This window comes from Pan paniscus, chromosome 17 (genome assembly GCF_029289425.2).
Source record: "Pan paniscus chromosome 17, NHGRI_mPanPan1-v2.0_pri, whole genome shotgun sequence".
Taxonomy (NCBI): domain Eukaryota; kingdom Metazoa; phylum Chordata; class Mammalia; order Primates; family Hominidae; genus Pan; species Pan paniscus.
The window spans coordinates 97,007,163-97,024,061 of NC_073266.2; the positions used below are offsets into that span (position 1 = coordinate 97,007,163).

General features: G+C 59.0%; 1 protein-coding gene across 9 annotated transcripts in view; it reads left to right on the forward strand.

Moving 5' to 3' along the window:
• The window catches only part of NFATC1 (nuclear factor of activated T cells 1), a 136,346-nt gene that overhangs the window by 40,732 nt on the left and 78,715 nt on the right, over positions 1-16,899 (forward strand). For all 9 annotated transcript variants that reach the window (XM_034943402.3, XM_057300454.1, XM_057300455.1 and 6 more), the window contains exons 4-6: positions 12,655-12,857; positions 14,827-14,999; positions 15,549-15,689. In XM_034943402.3, the coding sequence (XP_034799293.2) occupies positions 12,655-12,857; positions 14,827-14,999; positions 15,549-15,689 (517 nt within the window). The remainder of the gene's footprint in view (positions 1-12,654; positions 12,858-14,826; positions 15,000-15,548; positions 15,690-16,899) is intronic.

Consider the following 16,899-nt stretch of genomic DNA (forward strand, 5'->3'; position numbering starts at 1 on the left):
ACGCCGGGGAGAGACCACCCCAGGCCAGCCCCTATTCTTCTGGCCACATTGCCATGATCACACTGTCCGCACCCTGAGGCCACCCCCATTACGGCTGCCATGGCGCTAAAAACACCAGCATCAAAGCAACAGGGCCGTGGTTTAGCCTGGAAGAGCGGGGCCCTGGAGCCGTCCGCGAGGGGGTCTGGGTGGTTCAGGATGGCCGGCAGCCCCTGGTGGACGTGGTCCCTGTGGGGTCTGGTGGGATCTCGGCCATGGTGATGGGTGCACCCCCTCTGCAGGGTGGGGCCTGCGGGTAAGGACAGTCCCGCCCCCTGTGCGTGTGAGGGGGATAGTGGAGAGAGGGGTCTGGCGTGGGCCTCACTGCTCCTGGGAAACCAAAGATGAAGACGCCTGCTTAGGACTCACCTTGCCCTGGTAGAACAAGTGACTCAGACAGAGCCTCCCAGAGGCTTCTGGCCAGGCAGGGAGTGACCAGCAGCCCAGCCAGCCTCAGCTCCTGCCCACACAGCCCCCTTGTCACCGGCCCCTCCTGCCCCTGCTCCAGCACCTTGGCCACCAGTTCTCGGTGGGCCGGTCTGGATCTGCCGATGCTGGGACCTCGCCAGGCCGCTGGTTGCAGGGGAGGCTGAGGGGGCGTCCGCCTGCTGTCTGCTTCTCACCAGCATTTCCAGCGAGGCATGAAAGTGATGCGCGGCGGATGTTTCCCTCTGGCCTCAGCTTTCCCCCAAATCCCAGCTCACACTGAGTGTCCTGATGGTGGCACTTCGGGCAGCCGCCACCCTCTGCCCTCCACCCTCTGCCCTGACGGCAGGCTCTGCCTGAGGGTGAGGGTCTCTCTGTACACACAGTCTCCTCACCCTGGAGGGCCTGTCTGCTCTCAACGAAGCTGGAACCGGGAGTTCGCGAGTGCTCTGGGTGGCTGCTGGCTTTTCTCCTTTTCTCACCTCCTCATCCGCACACAGCCTCTGCCCTCAGCGCTGCTCACCTCAGTATGTAGGCAGCCGGCATCAGGATGGTCTGGGGTGAGACAGGCAGTGTTCTTCCCCTTCTCTGGCCAGGGAGGGCGGAGAAGCACCCGGGCACAGCCATTGAGGCGTTTTCGTGCAACTCATCGCCTTTCTGGGCGTGAAGGTGGAGGCTGGTCCTCCACCTGCGTGTTCTCCATCGGGAGGACTGTGGTCCCGGAGGAGACCTGGAGTCAGGCTCCCCGCTCCGTCCGAGGAGGAGCTGAGCGGCGTGAGCAGTGCCCGCCCTGGTCACTCTGCCTTGCTTTCCTCCTCTCTGTTTCTGGTTGTGCCTCCTTCCTTCCCTCCTGCCCTCTTTATCATGGACTGCAGCCCCCTCGCCAGATGTGTTCCTCACATGAGTCACCCCATCCTTGGCCTGCGTCCTCCACTGCTCGTGGCAGCTACACTCTCCCGGAGGTGGCCGGGAAGGGCCCAGGGCCTTGAGAAGATGTCTTTGCAGCACGTCCCCGGCCCTTGGCCTCCACCTCCATGGCACCCACCATCCCACGGGGGCACGTGGACCTCTGTGGGATATAGCCTGACCTCTGACCCAGGGGTCAAATAACTCAGGTCTGTTTACCAAGTCACCAAAATAACCTGCCCGATAGCATCTCACCCATCACACGGGAGGCCGGGCTCGTGTGAATAATTAATAGGTCACTGGAATGTGAAACGAGAAGCCTCGGCCCGTTCTGAAACAGCATTTTAGGTTTGCAGCTTATATTGTCAGTTAGGAGAGGGGCCAACTGAGTCCGCAAAGAGGTGAGGGCGGGTGGTCTGGGATCCTGCCTCAGCCACGCGGGTGAGAGGGGCGGGCGGGTCAGGCGAAGACCCAGAGTCGGGAGGCCAGACTGGCCCCAGGGAGGGCTCCTGGCCATACCCCAAGCTCAGGACGCAGGGTGGGGCGGGCCCGCTGGTGCCCACAGTGGCCTTGGGGGGCCTCTCCTTCCATCGCCCAGCTTGTAGGTCAACTTTGCCTCCACAGATCCGTAACAGACGTTTTTTCTGTCATGTAAGAAACTTGACAGCTGAAGACCAAGGAGTGGAGCCTCCCGTGAGGCAGCTCTTCTTTTCCGGTTGTTAAAATGCGCGTCGGGCCAGTGGTTCTGACTAATTCTCACTTTGTGTGGTACCTTCAGCTGGCAGGGCCTCGGGGAGTGTTCAGTACCGTGTGGAGCAGGTTCCTGAGAGCCTGTGAATACCGTGGACAGATTACCACAGCACGCACTGTTCCACGCAGGGCCTCGGGGAGTGTTCAGTACCGTGAGGAGCAGGTTCCTGAGAGCCTGTGAATACCGTGGACAGATTACCACAGCACGCACTGTTCCACGCAGGGCCTCGGGGAGTGTTCAGTACCGTGAGGAGCAGGTTCCTGAGAGCCTGTGAATACCGTGGACAGATTACCACAGCACGCACTGTTCCACGCAGGGCCTCATCCACACTTTCTTAAGTGGTTTGCCACACACAGGAGCTCCTGGTTCTCCATGTCCCCTGCCAGGCAGGACTGTTAAACTGGAAAGCCGGGGAGGGACGTCGCTGGGACACATTGTTATCTGATCAGAGCTCCGAGGCCCCACCAGGAGCTGTGCTATTGCAGAACCTCAAACAGCAGCCGCTCCGGCCCCGCCCCAGGAGCCACGCAGAGGCCCACGCACGGGGAGGACGCCATGGGGTGGAAACTAAAGTGCAGGTCTGACCACAAAACCACACGCCACGGCACCGCTGCTGCCAAACGCCGGAGGCCTGCAGGAGGCACGGATTAATTTTTTATGAGTCTGCCTTGGAACCTAGACAACAGCCCTCTCCTCTTTCAGCACAATTTCAGGGCGAATGACCGTCACTTCCCTGGACTGCTAAGCGCATAAACGCACAGGGAATTTCCTAGTTCCACATACGCCGTTGTTCCCGCAGCCCACGCAGCTGGGAGAGCACACATGGTTGCCGTCGGGCTGTGTCTGTTTTCCCAGGAGCAAGAACTCTCAGAAGCGCAGTGTTGAAGCCCGAGCCTTCCCCGTGTCAGCTTTTATGATGAACGAGGATTCACCATTTATTTCTCCCCTAAAGCAAAGCCCACGGGCTCTGTTTTCAGCGATGGGGACAGATGCTCGGTGCTGCTGGGAAGGTGTTCACGGGGCAGATTCGCTGTGTCAGGAGACCAACGTGGAATGAGGTCGGCCCAGCCAGTCACTGCTTAAAACAGTAATGACAATATTTGAGAAAATGGGTGGAATTTTGTGGAGATTTACTGGCACGGGGAAGGCGTGTGGCCTCTGGCAGGTCTGCGACACTGATTTCTAACTACCCGTTCCACAGCTCCACTGCCTGGAAAAACTGGCAAAAATGTGGCCTGGGTCTCCTGACAGGCCTGGCCATTGGAGTGGGGGTGTGCAGCTGAGACAGGAAATACGAGGCGCGTGAGTGTCCCCAAGCCCAGATCCTCAGCCTCCATCTCCTGACAGGCCTGGCCGCTGGAGTAGGGGGTGTGCAGCTGAGACAGGAAATACAAGGCGCGTGAGTGTCCCCAAGCCCAGATCCTCAGCCTCCAAAATCTTCTATTAGTAATTTCAGAGCTTTGGCTTCTTGGTGCTTTGGGAAAATTTAAGATGACACGTGGGCTCTGGCACGGCCGTTGCTAGTGACCTCTCCTAATAGCGCAGAAGGGCCTCCCAGGAGGCTTTCCTAGGTAGAGAGGGGTCTGCACGCCCACTGGAACACACTCTATCCCAGCCTCAGAAAACCCACATTTGGTGCAGGTGGGACAGGAGGAGTGGACACGTCACCTGCAGACCACGTGAGAAGCAGCCACCTGCAGCAGCAATCACCCCGTGGGGAGGCGGCGCCCTGGCAGCTCTCATGTGGGGCCTGGTCCTTCCTCGCTGCCTGACAAATGGGCCCTGCTTCCCCGCAGATACCGTGGTGCCCCTGGGCCACACCCAGCAGGTGTCCAGTGACCGCGGGTGGTGTTGGCCATGGCAGGTCCCTGCCCATTTCTCCGAGGACCTGGGGCTGTGACCCAGCTGGGTTCTCCCGGGAAGGAGCGGCCACTGGCTGCACTGTCCAGTGCTGAGGGTGGCAGCCATTTCTGAAGCCTCCCAGGTTTGTGCCCTGCTGTGTCTGACCAGCTCTGGAGTGCAGGGTCTCTGTGTCAGTGCCGGTTCTAAGAGGAACGAGACGTGGTTTCAGAGACACTCCTCTTCTCTGAGGAGCTGCTGGGTGGGATGGCTGCTTGCTTTCTTTGTCTGTGACGTTGGTGGCTGTTCCTTGCCCAGGCCCTGCCCAGGCCAGATGTGGGAGTGGCGGCTGGGAGCACCCATGGGCGTGTGCCCGTCTGGGCCGGGCTCGTGTCCGTGGACCTGCCTCAAGCCACACCTCCCTCCTCCAGGCAGGACACCGGGCCTTGTCTGTGGACAGAGGCGCTTTGCTGGGAACAGCACAGATGGCCCCTGGGCCCTGCGGAGCCGAGACGCACCATCATACACACTTGGAGCACATAGATTGACCAGGTCTCATCCTGCGAGGCTCCCTGAGGCCATGTCCTAGGGAAATAGAAGGTTTCACCTGGAGATTGGGGAGTGCAGGGCTGTGGCGCTGCAGGGTGCGGGCCCTGAAGGAGGGGCAGGGGTGCTGCTGGATGGTGGCTCTTCCACCCCAGGATTCCTCGGGCCCTTCACCCCTGTGTGTCTGGACTGGGTATCGCTGTAGCCGTCGGGCTCTGGAGGTGCACATGGCTGCTGGGCGGGCAGCGCTCCTGGGCCTCTCTCCCCCGTGATTTCGGTTTTGATGTGTTTGAGCCACTGACCAGCAGGCTTAGGGGCCATTCTGGAGCTGGGAGGGCTTGTGGGGGAGGCAGGATGAACAGGGGCTGCTTGCCGGTCCTCAGGCCACCCTGCCAGCTCCTTGATGTGTCTCCCTGAGATCAGCCAGGGCATCCCGGCCGTGGGTGGGCTGTGCCCTGAGCCCATCAGGCCCTGCCGGGGTAGACTCGGGAGAAGTGCTGAGCGGAAACCACCTCACTTCTGACAAATGACAAGCACTCCTGCCGCTTGGTGTCAGGCGACGCGACTCTCAGTGGCACAGATGTCTCTAGAAGGTTGCCATTTCTCCCTGCGTGGCCGTGGGCTGTGGATTCTGTGTGCTTCTGGCCCTGGGGTCACGGGGTTGCGGCGTTTCCCACTTGCCTGTTTCAGGAGTTGCATTCTAGATGATTCTCCCTCCATAGAAGGTCGAGGTTTCTCAGCGTGGATTAATTGATTAGATTTAATTAAATCTAAACGTGGTGTTTCCGGGCAGAATCTTCTTCAGCCAAAGTGAGCGTGGCCATCTCTTCTCTGGGCGCTTCCAGGTGCGTTGGGGCCCCTGCACCCTCCACGTCAGTGCCCTGGCTCCGTGGCCCTGTCAGTGCTCTGGTGAGTCTGGGGTTCGTGCCGAGCGCCATTGCCTCCAGGTCGAGGTGGGAAGCGTGCTGGTGGGGCAAGGTGGTCCCTGCATGGCACAGGTTGGGAGAGCAGCCGGGAGGGCAGCGGGCCGAGGTGGTGGGGGAGGGCACCAGCTCTCCACGGCAAGCACGGCCTCTGGGGCCGCTCTTCCGGAGAGACGTGGAGACCCGCGTGCACGTGTGGATACTGGCACGTGTGAGGGGCCCACAGGTGTGGCCGGGCGGCCTTTCTCCTCCCCACCTCTGTCCACCCTCGCCGCGGCGTCAGTCCTGCTGAGCAGCCTCTGCTGCCTTTGTGCAGGTGACAGCGCACGTGCTATTCACGGGCGCCACGTCTCCAAGAAGAGGGGCTCCTGCCGCGTGCCTGTTCTGGGGTTGCCACTCAACATCCTTCCAGCACCTTCTCTGGGCTTCCGGTTTGAATGATCTTTCTCCAAAGTCGGCAGAAGGGGCTAGAAAAGTAGGGACCTGGGAAGAAAGCCCAGACACCTTGGAGCCGGGGTCCGGGAGACAGGCCCTGGCAGCTCAGCGCTGCTTCTCTGGAGTGGGGATACAATGTTGGTTCACAGACGTGCGGTGGCGGCGGCGGGTGGTGGCAGCAGTGTGCGGTTGTTGGCGCCACGTGCTCACGCTGGGCCCCTCCTGGGGAGCTTCTGCTCCGGCGGGCCACGCCTTGCTGTAGCCTGCAGGTCCTCTGGTCGGTGTCTGGGGGAAGTCTGGGGCCCCAGCCCGGAGCTCAGCTCTGAGCATCAAGAAACCCGAGTTTCTCCCCACTCCCACCCAGACAGCTCCCCACTCCCACCCGGACAGCTCCCCACTCCCACCCGGACAGCGGCAGCTGTGTTTGGAAGGGGACACACCAGAGCTTCCCTTGTAGCAAGTGAGGCACGCTCAGCTGGAGCCTGGCAGTCCTGCAGCTCCGCCTGCCCCCTTTTGAAAACCAAAAATCCCAAGAGACTTATGTTGAAACAGCCCTTCCCGGTCAGGACTGAGCCTGTGGCTGAGTGCAGTTTTTCAGTCGCGGCTGGAAGGTCCCTGTGCGGGGCCGCGAGTCCCTCTAGATTTGCTTTACAGCCACAAATTCAGTTTTATCTATGGATCTGAACATGATCTATAAATCACTAGGAAAGCAACTGTGTTCACGGGAAGGATTCTCAGAATTGAGCTGACACTCCGTGGTGTGAACTCAGTATTGTCAGCTTGTGCACCCGCGCGTATGGACACACACCTGCACACACGGTCACACACACTTGCTTTGGGCCCCCACACACACCGCCCTGAGAGCTAGGAAGACGAATCGGTCAGTCACACGGATTCTGCAGACAGCTTCCTTCACCAGGCATGGTAGTGAGGGCAGCACCCACTACTCACCCAGGGCCTCTCGTGCAGGAAACTGCATGGACACGTCGTCCTGTTCCTGTCATGGGAAGGGGCCTGGAGCCGTCCCTCAGGGGGTGGGGAGGAGCTAGTTTCCCAGTCGGCGCCCGTGCATTCACCGGTCTGAGAATCCACTCAGCAGGCTTGCTATGTAGCCTCCGCCGTTCAGGCCTCAGCGTGCAGCAAGCCCGTGGGGTCACGTCTGCCCAGCCTCTGCCTCGGTTCCTGCCGGGCACATGGACGCTTCCCTTGAATCCTTCTGCCGACGGCATCTGTGGGAGGGCAGGTACGATCGATCCTGGTCCTGTCCCCCCAGCCCTGGGCGGGTGTCCCAGCACCTCCAGGCACAAGGCCCCTTCCCCAGGCTGCCCAGAGACCCCAGCCCCGAGGTGCTGGTCCGCCCACCCTCTCTGGGAAGGGCTGTGCCACATGGCGAAAGCTGCTGTGGGTCCTGGTACCTGGTGTCCCTGCCTGCCAGGGCTCTTGATGCCAACGGTGCCAGGTTTGTGGGATTTGGGGGTCAGGAGGGCCTGGCCCTGCTCCTGCAAGGCTGAGATCCGTTCCCCGGAGGGTTGAGGGAGTGTTGGCTGTAGGGTTCCTGGAGGCCTCTCTCATGCACTGTGGGTCTGTCAGGAGGCTGGCAACTGTGGCCAAACAGGTAGAAATAAAACCTGAAATGAGAAAAAAACTTTTTTCTAGAACTTCCCAGAGAGCAGTGAGCTGGTGCCAGTGGGTCAGAGGCTTGTCACATGTGTGTGTGTGTGTGCGTGTGTGTGCACACTCTGGGGGTGTGTGCACATTTCCCAGTGTGGCTGTGCGTGTGTGTGTGCACACGTGTGTTCACAGAACACCAGGCTTTGCCCCGACTCCTGGCTCAGGCCTGAGTCTCCAGCCGTGGCGTCCCCGTTCCTCCCCTGTTCCTTCTCTGCACTGCACACTGGGAACCAGGACAAGAGGCGTGCGGCGTCGGGCTGTGTCCTTCCCCCACCCACCCCGAGCCCACGCTGCTCTGGAGGGAGACCCCAGCTTCCCCCACCCACCCCGAGCCCTCGCTGCTCTGGAGGGAGACCCCAGCTTCCCCCACCCACCCCGAGCCCTCGCTGCTCTGGAGGGAGACCCCAGCTTCCCCCACCCACCCCGAGCCCACGCTGCTCTGGAGGGAGACCCCAGCTTCCCCCGCCCACCCCGAGCCCTCGCTGCTCTGGAGGGAGACCCCAGCTTCCCCCGCCCACCCCGAGCCCTCGCTGCTCTGGAGGGAGACCCCAGCTTCCCCCGCCCACCCCGAGCCCTCGCTGCTCTGGAGGGAGACCCCAGCTTCCCCCGCCCACCCCGAGCCCACGCTGCTCTGGAGGGAGACCCCAGCTTCCCCCGCCCACCCCGAGCCCACGCTGCTCTGGAGGGAGACCCCAGCTTCCCCCGCCCACCCCGAGCCCACACTGCTCTGGAGGGAGACCCCAGGCCCCTCAGGCCCTTTCCCGCATCTGAAGGGGCCAGGGCAGGGCGTCCGGCAGATGAAGCTGCCCCTTAAAGCCAGGTCTGAGCCGGTTTACAGGGAAGCACTGCTCACGTACAACCTGGCAGACCACATCAGCGCCGCACACACAGGCACCCCTGTGGGCACCCACGTGCCCGACCCCGCAGACCACACCGGCACTGCACACACAGGCACCCCCGTGGGCACACACGTGCCCGACCCCACAGACCACACCGGCGCTGCACACACAGGCACCCCCATGGGCACACACGTGCCCGACCCCACAGACCACACCGGCGCTGCACACACAGGCACCCCCGTGGCCACGCACATGCCTGCACACGCACACTTCTGGTGCACACACTCACACTCACGGAGGCTTCTGCACACCACACAGCCAGCAGGTGAGGAAGTGGACGCTGCTTGGCTGTCTCTTGGTGGCTTCACCTGGAATGTCACTGTGGACCCCAGAGTCCGAAGCCCCGGCAAGCACAGAAATCACACTGGCAGCCTGTCCCACTTCGGGCAGGTGAGGCCTGGCTGAGAAAAGGGGGAAGGAGAGGGAGGATGCGGGGGTGCGTCCTGGTCCTCCACCCATCTCGGGTTTGGGGTGCTCCCTTCGACTACTGGCTCCATTTTTGATGTCTTTTACTTTTTGTTTCGATTTTTCCTGGTATCTTGAGTAAAGTCTCCCTGGAGCATCAAATTGGATTTTTTTTACAAGTACCCTGTGCTGTTGATTCATCTGCTTTGGTGTGCCGTGGGTCATGTGGGCCTGTGCTGTGGGTCACGTGGGCCTGGGCTGTGGGTAAGGTGGGCCTCGTTCCTGCAGGAACACCTGGCTCTGCAGCAGTGGCTGCCGTATCATCCTGGCCAGGCCCCTGTACCGAGGGTGGAGCCACAGGGTCTCTGATGCCTTCCTTCTCGTGCTTTGGTGGAGAATGTGGCTGGACGTCCTCCCATGACAGATGCACTCTCCTGCCTGGTTCCCTGGCCCCGGGCCCAGCCCTGCAAGACGCACCATGGCCTTCACCTGGAAGTGTCACGTCCGGCTGCTGTTGTGGGTGATGAGGATTCCAGGGCTGAAAACAGGACCCTAGACGCTGTTCACACAGCATGGCAATCTCTTAAATTAATCCAGCATGGGGGGAATTGGGGTTGAAACCGGTTTGTGAGCCGGCCTTTCTGTCCCTGTGTACTTCCTTGGGGCAATTTGAAAAATGCAGATTTTACTCGTAGGCCCTAAATGGATAATTTCCCTTTAGGCTGATGGCTGCTCCTGTGCCCTGCCTGGAGAGGAGCCTGACTCCAGGTCGCCTTGGCTCCGTTTCTGTGCAGCAGCTCAGACTATGGGGTGGAGGGTGAGACATTCCCACCCGTGAGCTGCCTCTGTCCACCCCACACCTCCCTCCCCTGGGTGCACGCAGCTGAGTTCCACGTTGAATAAATTTGGCCTCAATCATCCACTACCCACCATGTCACCGTGTAAGTGCTGAGGTCAGCACAGGAGCTAAAAACAAACATTGTAACGTGTAGGAGACTCAGTAGCTCTTATACCTCGGCAGCGGAATAAGAATAATACATTTTGTTTAGTTAAGGTTGAGGCAGAGGGAGGTCATTGTTGTGACAGGGAATTTTATAAATAGGATTCTGACAGGTTCTGTACTGTGCCAGAGGCAGAAAGCCCATGCAGTGGGGCCCGTGACGTATTTAAATGACTTTTCTTAAAATGAACTTCATGTTTTAAATAATAGATGTTTACCTCCCAGGTGAAACCTTAAATATTCCCATTTTCACTGAAATGGCATGTTTTTTAAAGGATACAGTCATACCCCAAATTCACAGCATTCCACACACCATCAGAGAACTGCCACAGGGATCCTGGGGGAATTTTAAATTGTAGTTTTAAGACCACGTGACCCTGGAGCTGCCCCGGTGCCCCTCCCCCACCCCCAGAGGTGGTTTTGGTTAGCGACTCATTTACATTTTTTTCTATGTAAATTAAATTTTTAGGTATTAAATCTCGGAAAATGGAATACTGCGTGGCAGAATCGGCCTCTTAATCTCTGCTTTTCTTTTTACATTTCCCATCATAAAGATGTTTGAGTCCCACAGAGAGTTAAGGTATCTCAGGAAGTTCATTAACTTGGCAAACGGCTGGAGTCTCTCTTCCGAGGAGCAGAGGGCTGGACAGGCAGGTCCCAGCGTCCCCCGTCCTGACTGTTTGTGTGGAGACACTTATGTATTCATATGGGAAGGGGGACTCTATTGGAAAGGGAAGGGCTTTTTGTTCTGCAGAGTTATGTGGTCTTAGCAGTAATCACTTTGGAGTGGGGTGCTGGTGGCCTTGGGTGCAGAGACTCCTGTGGGCATCTGCGCACATGGGGGCTGTGTCCTCATCCCTGTCTGTGGCTTCCCCACCGTGTTCCCACGTGATGCCTTCGTTCAGCCTCTGGCTTTGTGTTTCAGACCCCAAACGCCCCTTCGATGTCTCAGCTGGGACCTGGATACCAGCTCAGCCTCACGCGGCGTCCCAGGCCCTGCCCATCAGTCTGAGCCTCACGGTCAGGCCCTCAGTGACAGCAGCCATTGCTTCACTGTGGCCTCGTCCCTGGAGGGCTCTGAGTTCAGCCATCGCTTCACTGTGGCCTCCTCCCTGGTGGGGCTCTGAGTTCAGCCACTGGTGAGATTGGTTTGTTCTTTACTGTGGTGACCACACGGCGGCTGAGGCTAAGCTGGAGCCACGGAGCAAGGGCCGCCTCTTCGCCTGCCTGGGCCCCTCTAGGCCCATCTTCCCTCTGCCCACTGACATCTGAGAATCCGCCGTCCCGTGCAGTCTGAGGGGCAGCCCCTGGCCCGGGCTCCCCCGCCTTCTCCCTCGCCTCGCTGGCCCTGAGTGGGCAGCAGGCATCTGTGTGGTCAGGGGCAGGCGTCGCATTTTCCTGTGGCTGGAACGTGCCTGCAGGAGCCCAGGCCTGGACTCTGCACATGGTCATCGTGCTGCAGTTGCCGTCTGTGGTCAAAGATTTTAAAGTTAGTTTAGTGAGAAAATCGACTCCAAACGTGATCAGAGGGGTCGACGCGTCCCAGGATGAGTAGTTCCCGGGGCTGGGCGTTGCCACGGGCCTTGCATGGATTTTGCTGATTAATCTCAGGGCTCTGAGGCTGGCGCTCATCGGGCCCCACTTGGGGGATGCAGAAGGGAAGGCGCTCTGAACGAGGGGCCTTGTGGGAGGCCTCACTGCGCAAAGGGTTTGACTCCTGCGGCCTCCCTCGAGGCCTTTGTGCTTGCTTTGAGAATCAAACGTTCCTGTTCCAAACCAAACTTGCCTCTTGCATATAGAATCAGACTATAGTGATTGTAAATGGTAGCGTTAAAGATAAAAACAAACAGTTCTAAAAATGACTCACTGCCGAAGGCAGAACCACGCGTGGTGCAGAGAAGGAGGGTGAGAGGGAACGGCACCACACTCTGTGTTTACCTCTCAAGACGCTGATGAGCAACTCATCCCACAGAACAGCTGGTCCTGAACATGTGTGTGCCCTGCCGTGAGGCGCACACCTTCCCAGAGGCGTGAGTGGGGCCCGGCCACTAGTGTCCTGGCGGAAGCACCAGGGCTGCTCCGTTTGTCTGGAGTCCTATCCCAGTGGTGTGGGTTTTGAGTCTCACCCACACGGCGCCGGCCGAGAAGCCATGAGCGGCTCTGCAGGGTGGTGCGGACTATAGACACCTCCATGCATGGTTGCCCTAGGCAGTGTCTGCCGCCAGCGTCTGCCTCTGGACACCAGCTGCTCAGCCACCAGGACGGCGTTGAGCGCTCCCCTGCCTCTGCAGGAGGAGAGGGGCAGGGAGCCATCAGGAAGGGTGCTGGGGCCCGGGGCCCGTCGTGCTGTGTGTGTGCAAACTCAATGTGGCGTCCCCTGATCAGGAGTGGGAGCTGCGCGCTGCCCGGTTCCAGGTTAATGGAACGCAGGAAGGTGGGTCATGTCCTGCGGGGCCTCATCTGGATTTATTGGTGAAGCGAGCCTTGCACATGGCTCAGCGAGGGCTCCGCTTTCCTGCACACGCCCCCTGCCAGCTTCACCGTGGCCTCAGCATGGGCACACACAGCAAGTGTGGATGCATACGTGCAAGGCCCGTTTCAAAGCCTAAAACTCAGTGCCCAGGTCCATTGGGATAACAAGGCATTTTCTAATCTGATTTACAAAGACACCAGTATGACATGGCAGAGAAATAAAAAGGGGGCAGGGCAGGGGGACACAGGCCTCGAACCCGCCGCAGGTTTTCTCTGCGTTCCGGTGACTCCCGGCGGTCTGTGCTCTGGGTGCTGAGCAGGTGTTTTCTGTTCTCTCGCCAGCTGCACGGCTACTTGGAGAATGAGCCGCTGATGTTGCAGCTTTTCATTGGGACGGCGGACGACCGCCTGCTGCGCCCGCACGCCTTCTACCAGGTGCACCGCATCACAGGGAAGACCGTGTCCACCACCAGCCACGAGGCCATCCTCTCCAACACCAAAGTCCTGGAGATCCCACTCCTGCCGGAGAACAGCATGCGAGCCGTGTAAGCCGCGGGGGACCTCCGGCCTCTGGCGGGGGGCGGTAGGAGGGGGCGTGCCTTCCTCCCAGTCCTGGGGGGTCTGGCCGGCCCCCCGCACTTCCAGGCTGCGTGGCCAGGACACTTTTGGTTTAACAGCCAATAAGTAAACTTCACTCTTGCTTTTGACAACGGATTTGCTTCTCTCTAGGGTTTCAGCCCTGTGTATATTGCCACTTAAAATGTCAGATATGCAGCTATAAATACCTCCCTCTGCATTTAGCTTCTAAACAGGACCCCTATTTCTTTCTGAATACAGCAGTGTAATGAGAGGATGGTTAAAACGTGAGCATCCAAAAATTAAAGCAGTCAGCACATCTGGATCACGTTGAACTTTAGGAGGTTCCGACAACACGGATAGGCCTGTGCTGATGTTCTGAGTCTAATTTGACACTGTAATTTGTTTAAAAGTGAATTTTTTAGTAAGGTGAGGACGAAACATGTAGCTTCCAAATAAGGCCTTACTCACTTAATCCTAGCTTGTGCTGGGCACGCTGGCCCTAACCTGTGAAGGCAGCCGAGGAGGAGGACTGCTGGTTCCCGAGAGATTCATGTGGTACTGTGGGGGGAACCGAAAACAGACACATCTGTGGGTGAATGAGTGCAGGTCGAGCTGGGACGGCTGGAACGTGCAGACCAGCAGGATGGAGCCAGGCCGGAGGGCAGGGACGGCGTCCTGCGAGGGTGACCCGCAGGCTGGGAGCCCGTGTGATGGGGAAGCTGTGTGTGGGGTGCCCCATCCAGGTGGAGCCCCGGGGGTGGGTGCAGAGGTCCTAGGGCTGCAGGAGTGGGGAGGAGTCCCGCACGGTGAGGGAGAGCGTGTAGGAGATGGCGGCGGGGGGCCACGTTGGGGATTTTAATAAGTGATTCAAAGCCTGTAAGTCAAAAAGGGAAAGCTTTCTCTCCACGTTGACTTTTCAAGCATTGGGGGGAGTGTACGCACCTGGGAATTCATTCCGAATCCCTGGGTTTGCCTCGAGAGCTGTAATCCAAGTTTCCCGCAGACAGGGCACAGTCAGGTGCGTTCCACAGCCGTAGTAAACGTCCTGGCTTCGCTGACGGCTGCGTTCACCCCACCATGATGTGGGGCAGAAAGGGTGGCCGGGAGACGCCCGCAGCCAGGACCGCGCTCCAGCCCTGTGCTGGCTGCCGACTCGTGGGTGGTCGGGGAGTCTGTGTTTATTCTCATTCTCTTAACTTACTGAAAAATACTGCTTTTTAGTGCATTGAGAATGTATACATGGAATGTTTTACTGGAGTCTAGTTTTGAATGAAATTGTTAAGAGGTTATATGAAACCATAGAAAAAATGGGTTTTACACACAAAAACTGAGGGCTTTTAAATATAGTGGAAATAATAGAATAATTTATTCTAATTATGATTTATTATATATTTTATATAATTATAAATATATAATATTTAACCTAATAATATATAATATATAATTATTGTAAATGATAATAATAAATTGAGCTTTTTGGGAACTACTTCAAGATAAGTGAGAACAGCAGGTGCCTCTGGCCCCTCCCCTGGGCCGCTCTCTGCCGCTCTGGTGACATCCCCGTGTACGTGGCCAGCGTGGGCCCTGGAGGCAGCCAGGACTTGGGACAGCTCCGACTGGACCCGCTTGGTCAGGGGTGGAGGGTGGAGGCTGGAGGCTGGAGGAAGGTGGGAAGGGGAGGGTGGAAGTGGCTTTTCTCGGGGCTGCCTCTGCTTGCCCCCTCGCCTGCGCCGATGTCAGATTCTCTCCTGCACTAGGCAAGGGCCTCACGTCGCTGGCTTCAAGGTCTTGTTTTCCTTGGGGAAGGGGAGAGTGGCCAGCTGCCTGGCACGAGCTCGTGGGGCTGGGATGAGGGCCAGAGGGTCTGGGGGGCCAGGCCTTTATGCTCCCGCGTCAGCCATTGAAAGAAAAGCTGTGGGCTTTTGTTTTGGGCAGCATTGACTGTGCCGGAATCCTGAAACTCAGAAACTCCGACATTGAACTTCGGAAAGGAGAGACGGACATCGGGAGGAAGAACACACGGGTACGGCTGGTGTTCCGCGTTCACGTCCCGCAGCCCAGCGGCCGCACGCTGTCCCTGCAGGTGGCCTCCAACCCCATCGAATGCTGTAAGTGGACGTCCGCGCGCCCACAGGGGAGGAAACCGTCCCGTCACACGCGCTTCACTGTCTCACCCTCTCTCAGCTTTTTGTTCGTGTAGACTTGGGACTGAACGGTTCCCACCAAACCCACCACAGTGTGTGGCCACGAGGGGTCTGAGTTGATCATGGCTGAGTTATTGCCTGTGGCCTCCCGGGGGCCCCTGGCGCTGGCTCCTCTGATGGCTGAGCGTGGCCAGGGAAAGCGGTGTGGGCCGGGGCTTCCCCCCACGCTGCGCTGACCTTTGCGTATTTGTGCGATGACTGTGATTTGAGTGAAATTGGCTGAGTCTTAGGAAGATATTTTGATGACTTCTTCAGAACGAGGTGGAGACCATCAGGAGGAAGTGTGCACGGCTTCTCCCCTAGAAGTAGCGGCATCCACAGGGGTCGGCCCGCAGGCCGTGGCGGTGCTTGCTCTGGGTGGGTCGGCTCACGCGTGACCTGCTGGGTGCCACACGTGTGCCCCAGGCCGCCCACTCAGGACAGGCCCTCACTGCCCCTCTCCTTCTGATGCAGCCCAGCGCTCAGCTCAGGAGCTGCCTCTGGTGGAGAAGCAGAGCACGGACAGCTATCCGGTCGTGGGCGGGAAGAAGATGGTCCTGTCCGGCCACAACTTCCTGCAGGACTCCAAGGTCATTTTCGTGGAGAAAGCCCCAGGTATGCTCTTCACCAGGGGCCATCTGCGGCCTGGGCTTCGGCGCTGGTGGGAACCGGTTCCCTGTCGGTGGAGCAGGACCCACCTGTGCACGGTCACCGGGACGGGGCTTATGGGGTGTGGCATGGAGCAGAGGCTCTGCATGGCCCGTGTCTGCATTCGGCTGTGGGTTTTTGTGTGAGCCGACAGCTGTGCTGCTGAAGGAAAGAGGTGGATGTTTATTTCTGGGGCTGCCGGGGCCACTGCATTCACATCGCTGCTGATATTCAGGGAGCCCACGGGCTGGGGACACAGAGGAGGGCAAGACGCATTTGCTGGCTTTGCTGGGGTCCTCCATCTGCAGAGAGTGGACACTTCGGGGGTCAGTTAGCAGCAGGGCAGGAGGGAGCTCCCCTCCGGGGCCTTCCCCTCCCGCCAGCATTCCTGGGGTCGGAGGCAGGGATGGGGTGGGTGCCGCAGACGGCGGGAGCTGGGGTGGTCTTTAATGCCACAGCCATGGTGTGTGTGAGGCCCTTGTGCCCCAAGGGCCCAGGTCACCCCTGCCTCCAGGTGTTGCGCTGGCCCAGCCTGGAGCCTCCGGGGCTGAACTCTGAAGGGCAGCAGGGGCGTCCTCGGAGTGATGTTCCTCTTGGGGCCGTCACGCCTGTGGTTCTGTGCTGCCCACGGGAGACTGTCCTGCAGGGATTGGGCTCACAGAGTGGCTCCCAGCCCAGGTCAGTTCCATGCAGACGCCGGGCCCCAGCGCTCTCATCCCAGAGGGGTGGCCTCGCCGGCTCCGAGCAGAGTGTCTGAAGACAGTGGGCTGCACTGATGAGAAACTGGCATTGCAGGGAGAGTGGGCACCAGTGTAGCTGGGCACAGGGACCCTAGCCCAGCCCTGAAGGGGGTTCAGGCAGAGTGGGCCTGGCTCTCCGCAAAGCCTGCCGTGAGCTCTCTGGTTTTGGGGGTTCCTGGTGCCTTGCTGGGCCTCTGCCCAGGGTGGGCCAGGTGAGGGGCACGCCCCCACAAGGTCTGTTTTGTGATTTTTTTTTCCTTTTGTACACTTACCAATTGGAATTCTTTTGCACTTACTCCAATCCCTGGAAACCGCGGAGGCATTCAGCCTTGATAATGGGGTCTTGATTTGTACAGTTTGCCAGAAACTTAAGTGCTTCAATCAAAATCGGCTTTAGAGGTCTTTGACTCTAACTTGGCTTCCTATAGAATCAGGGC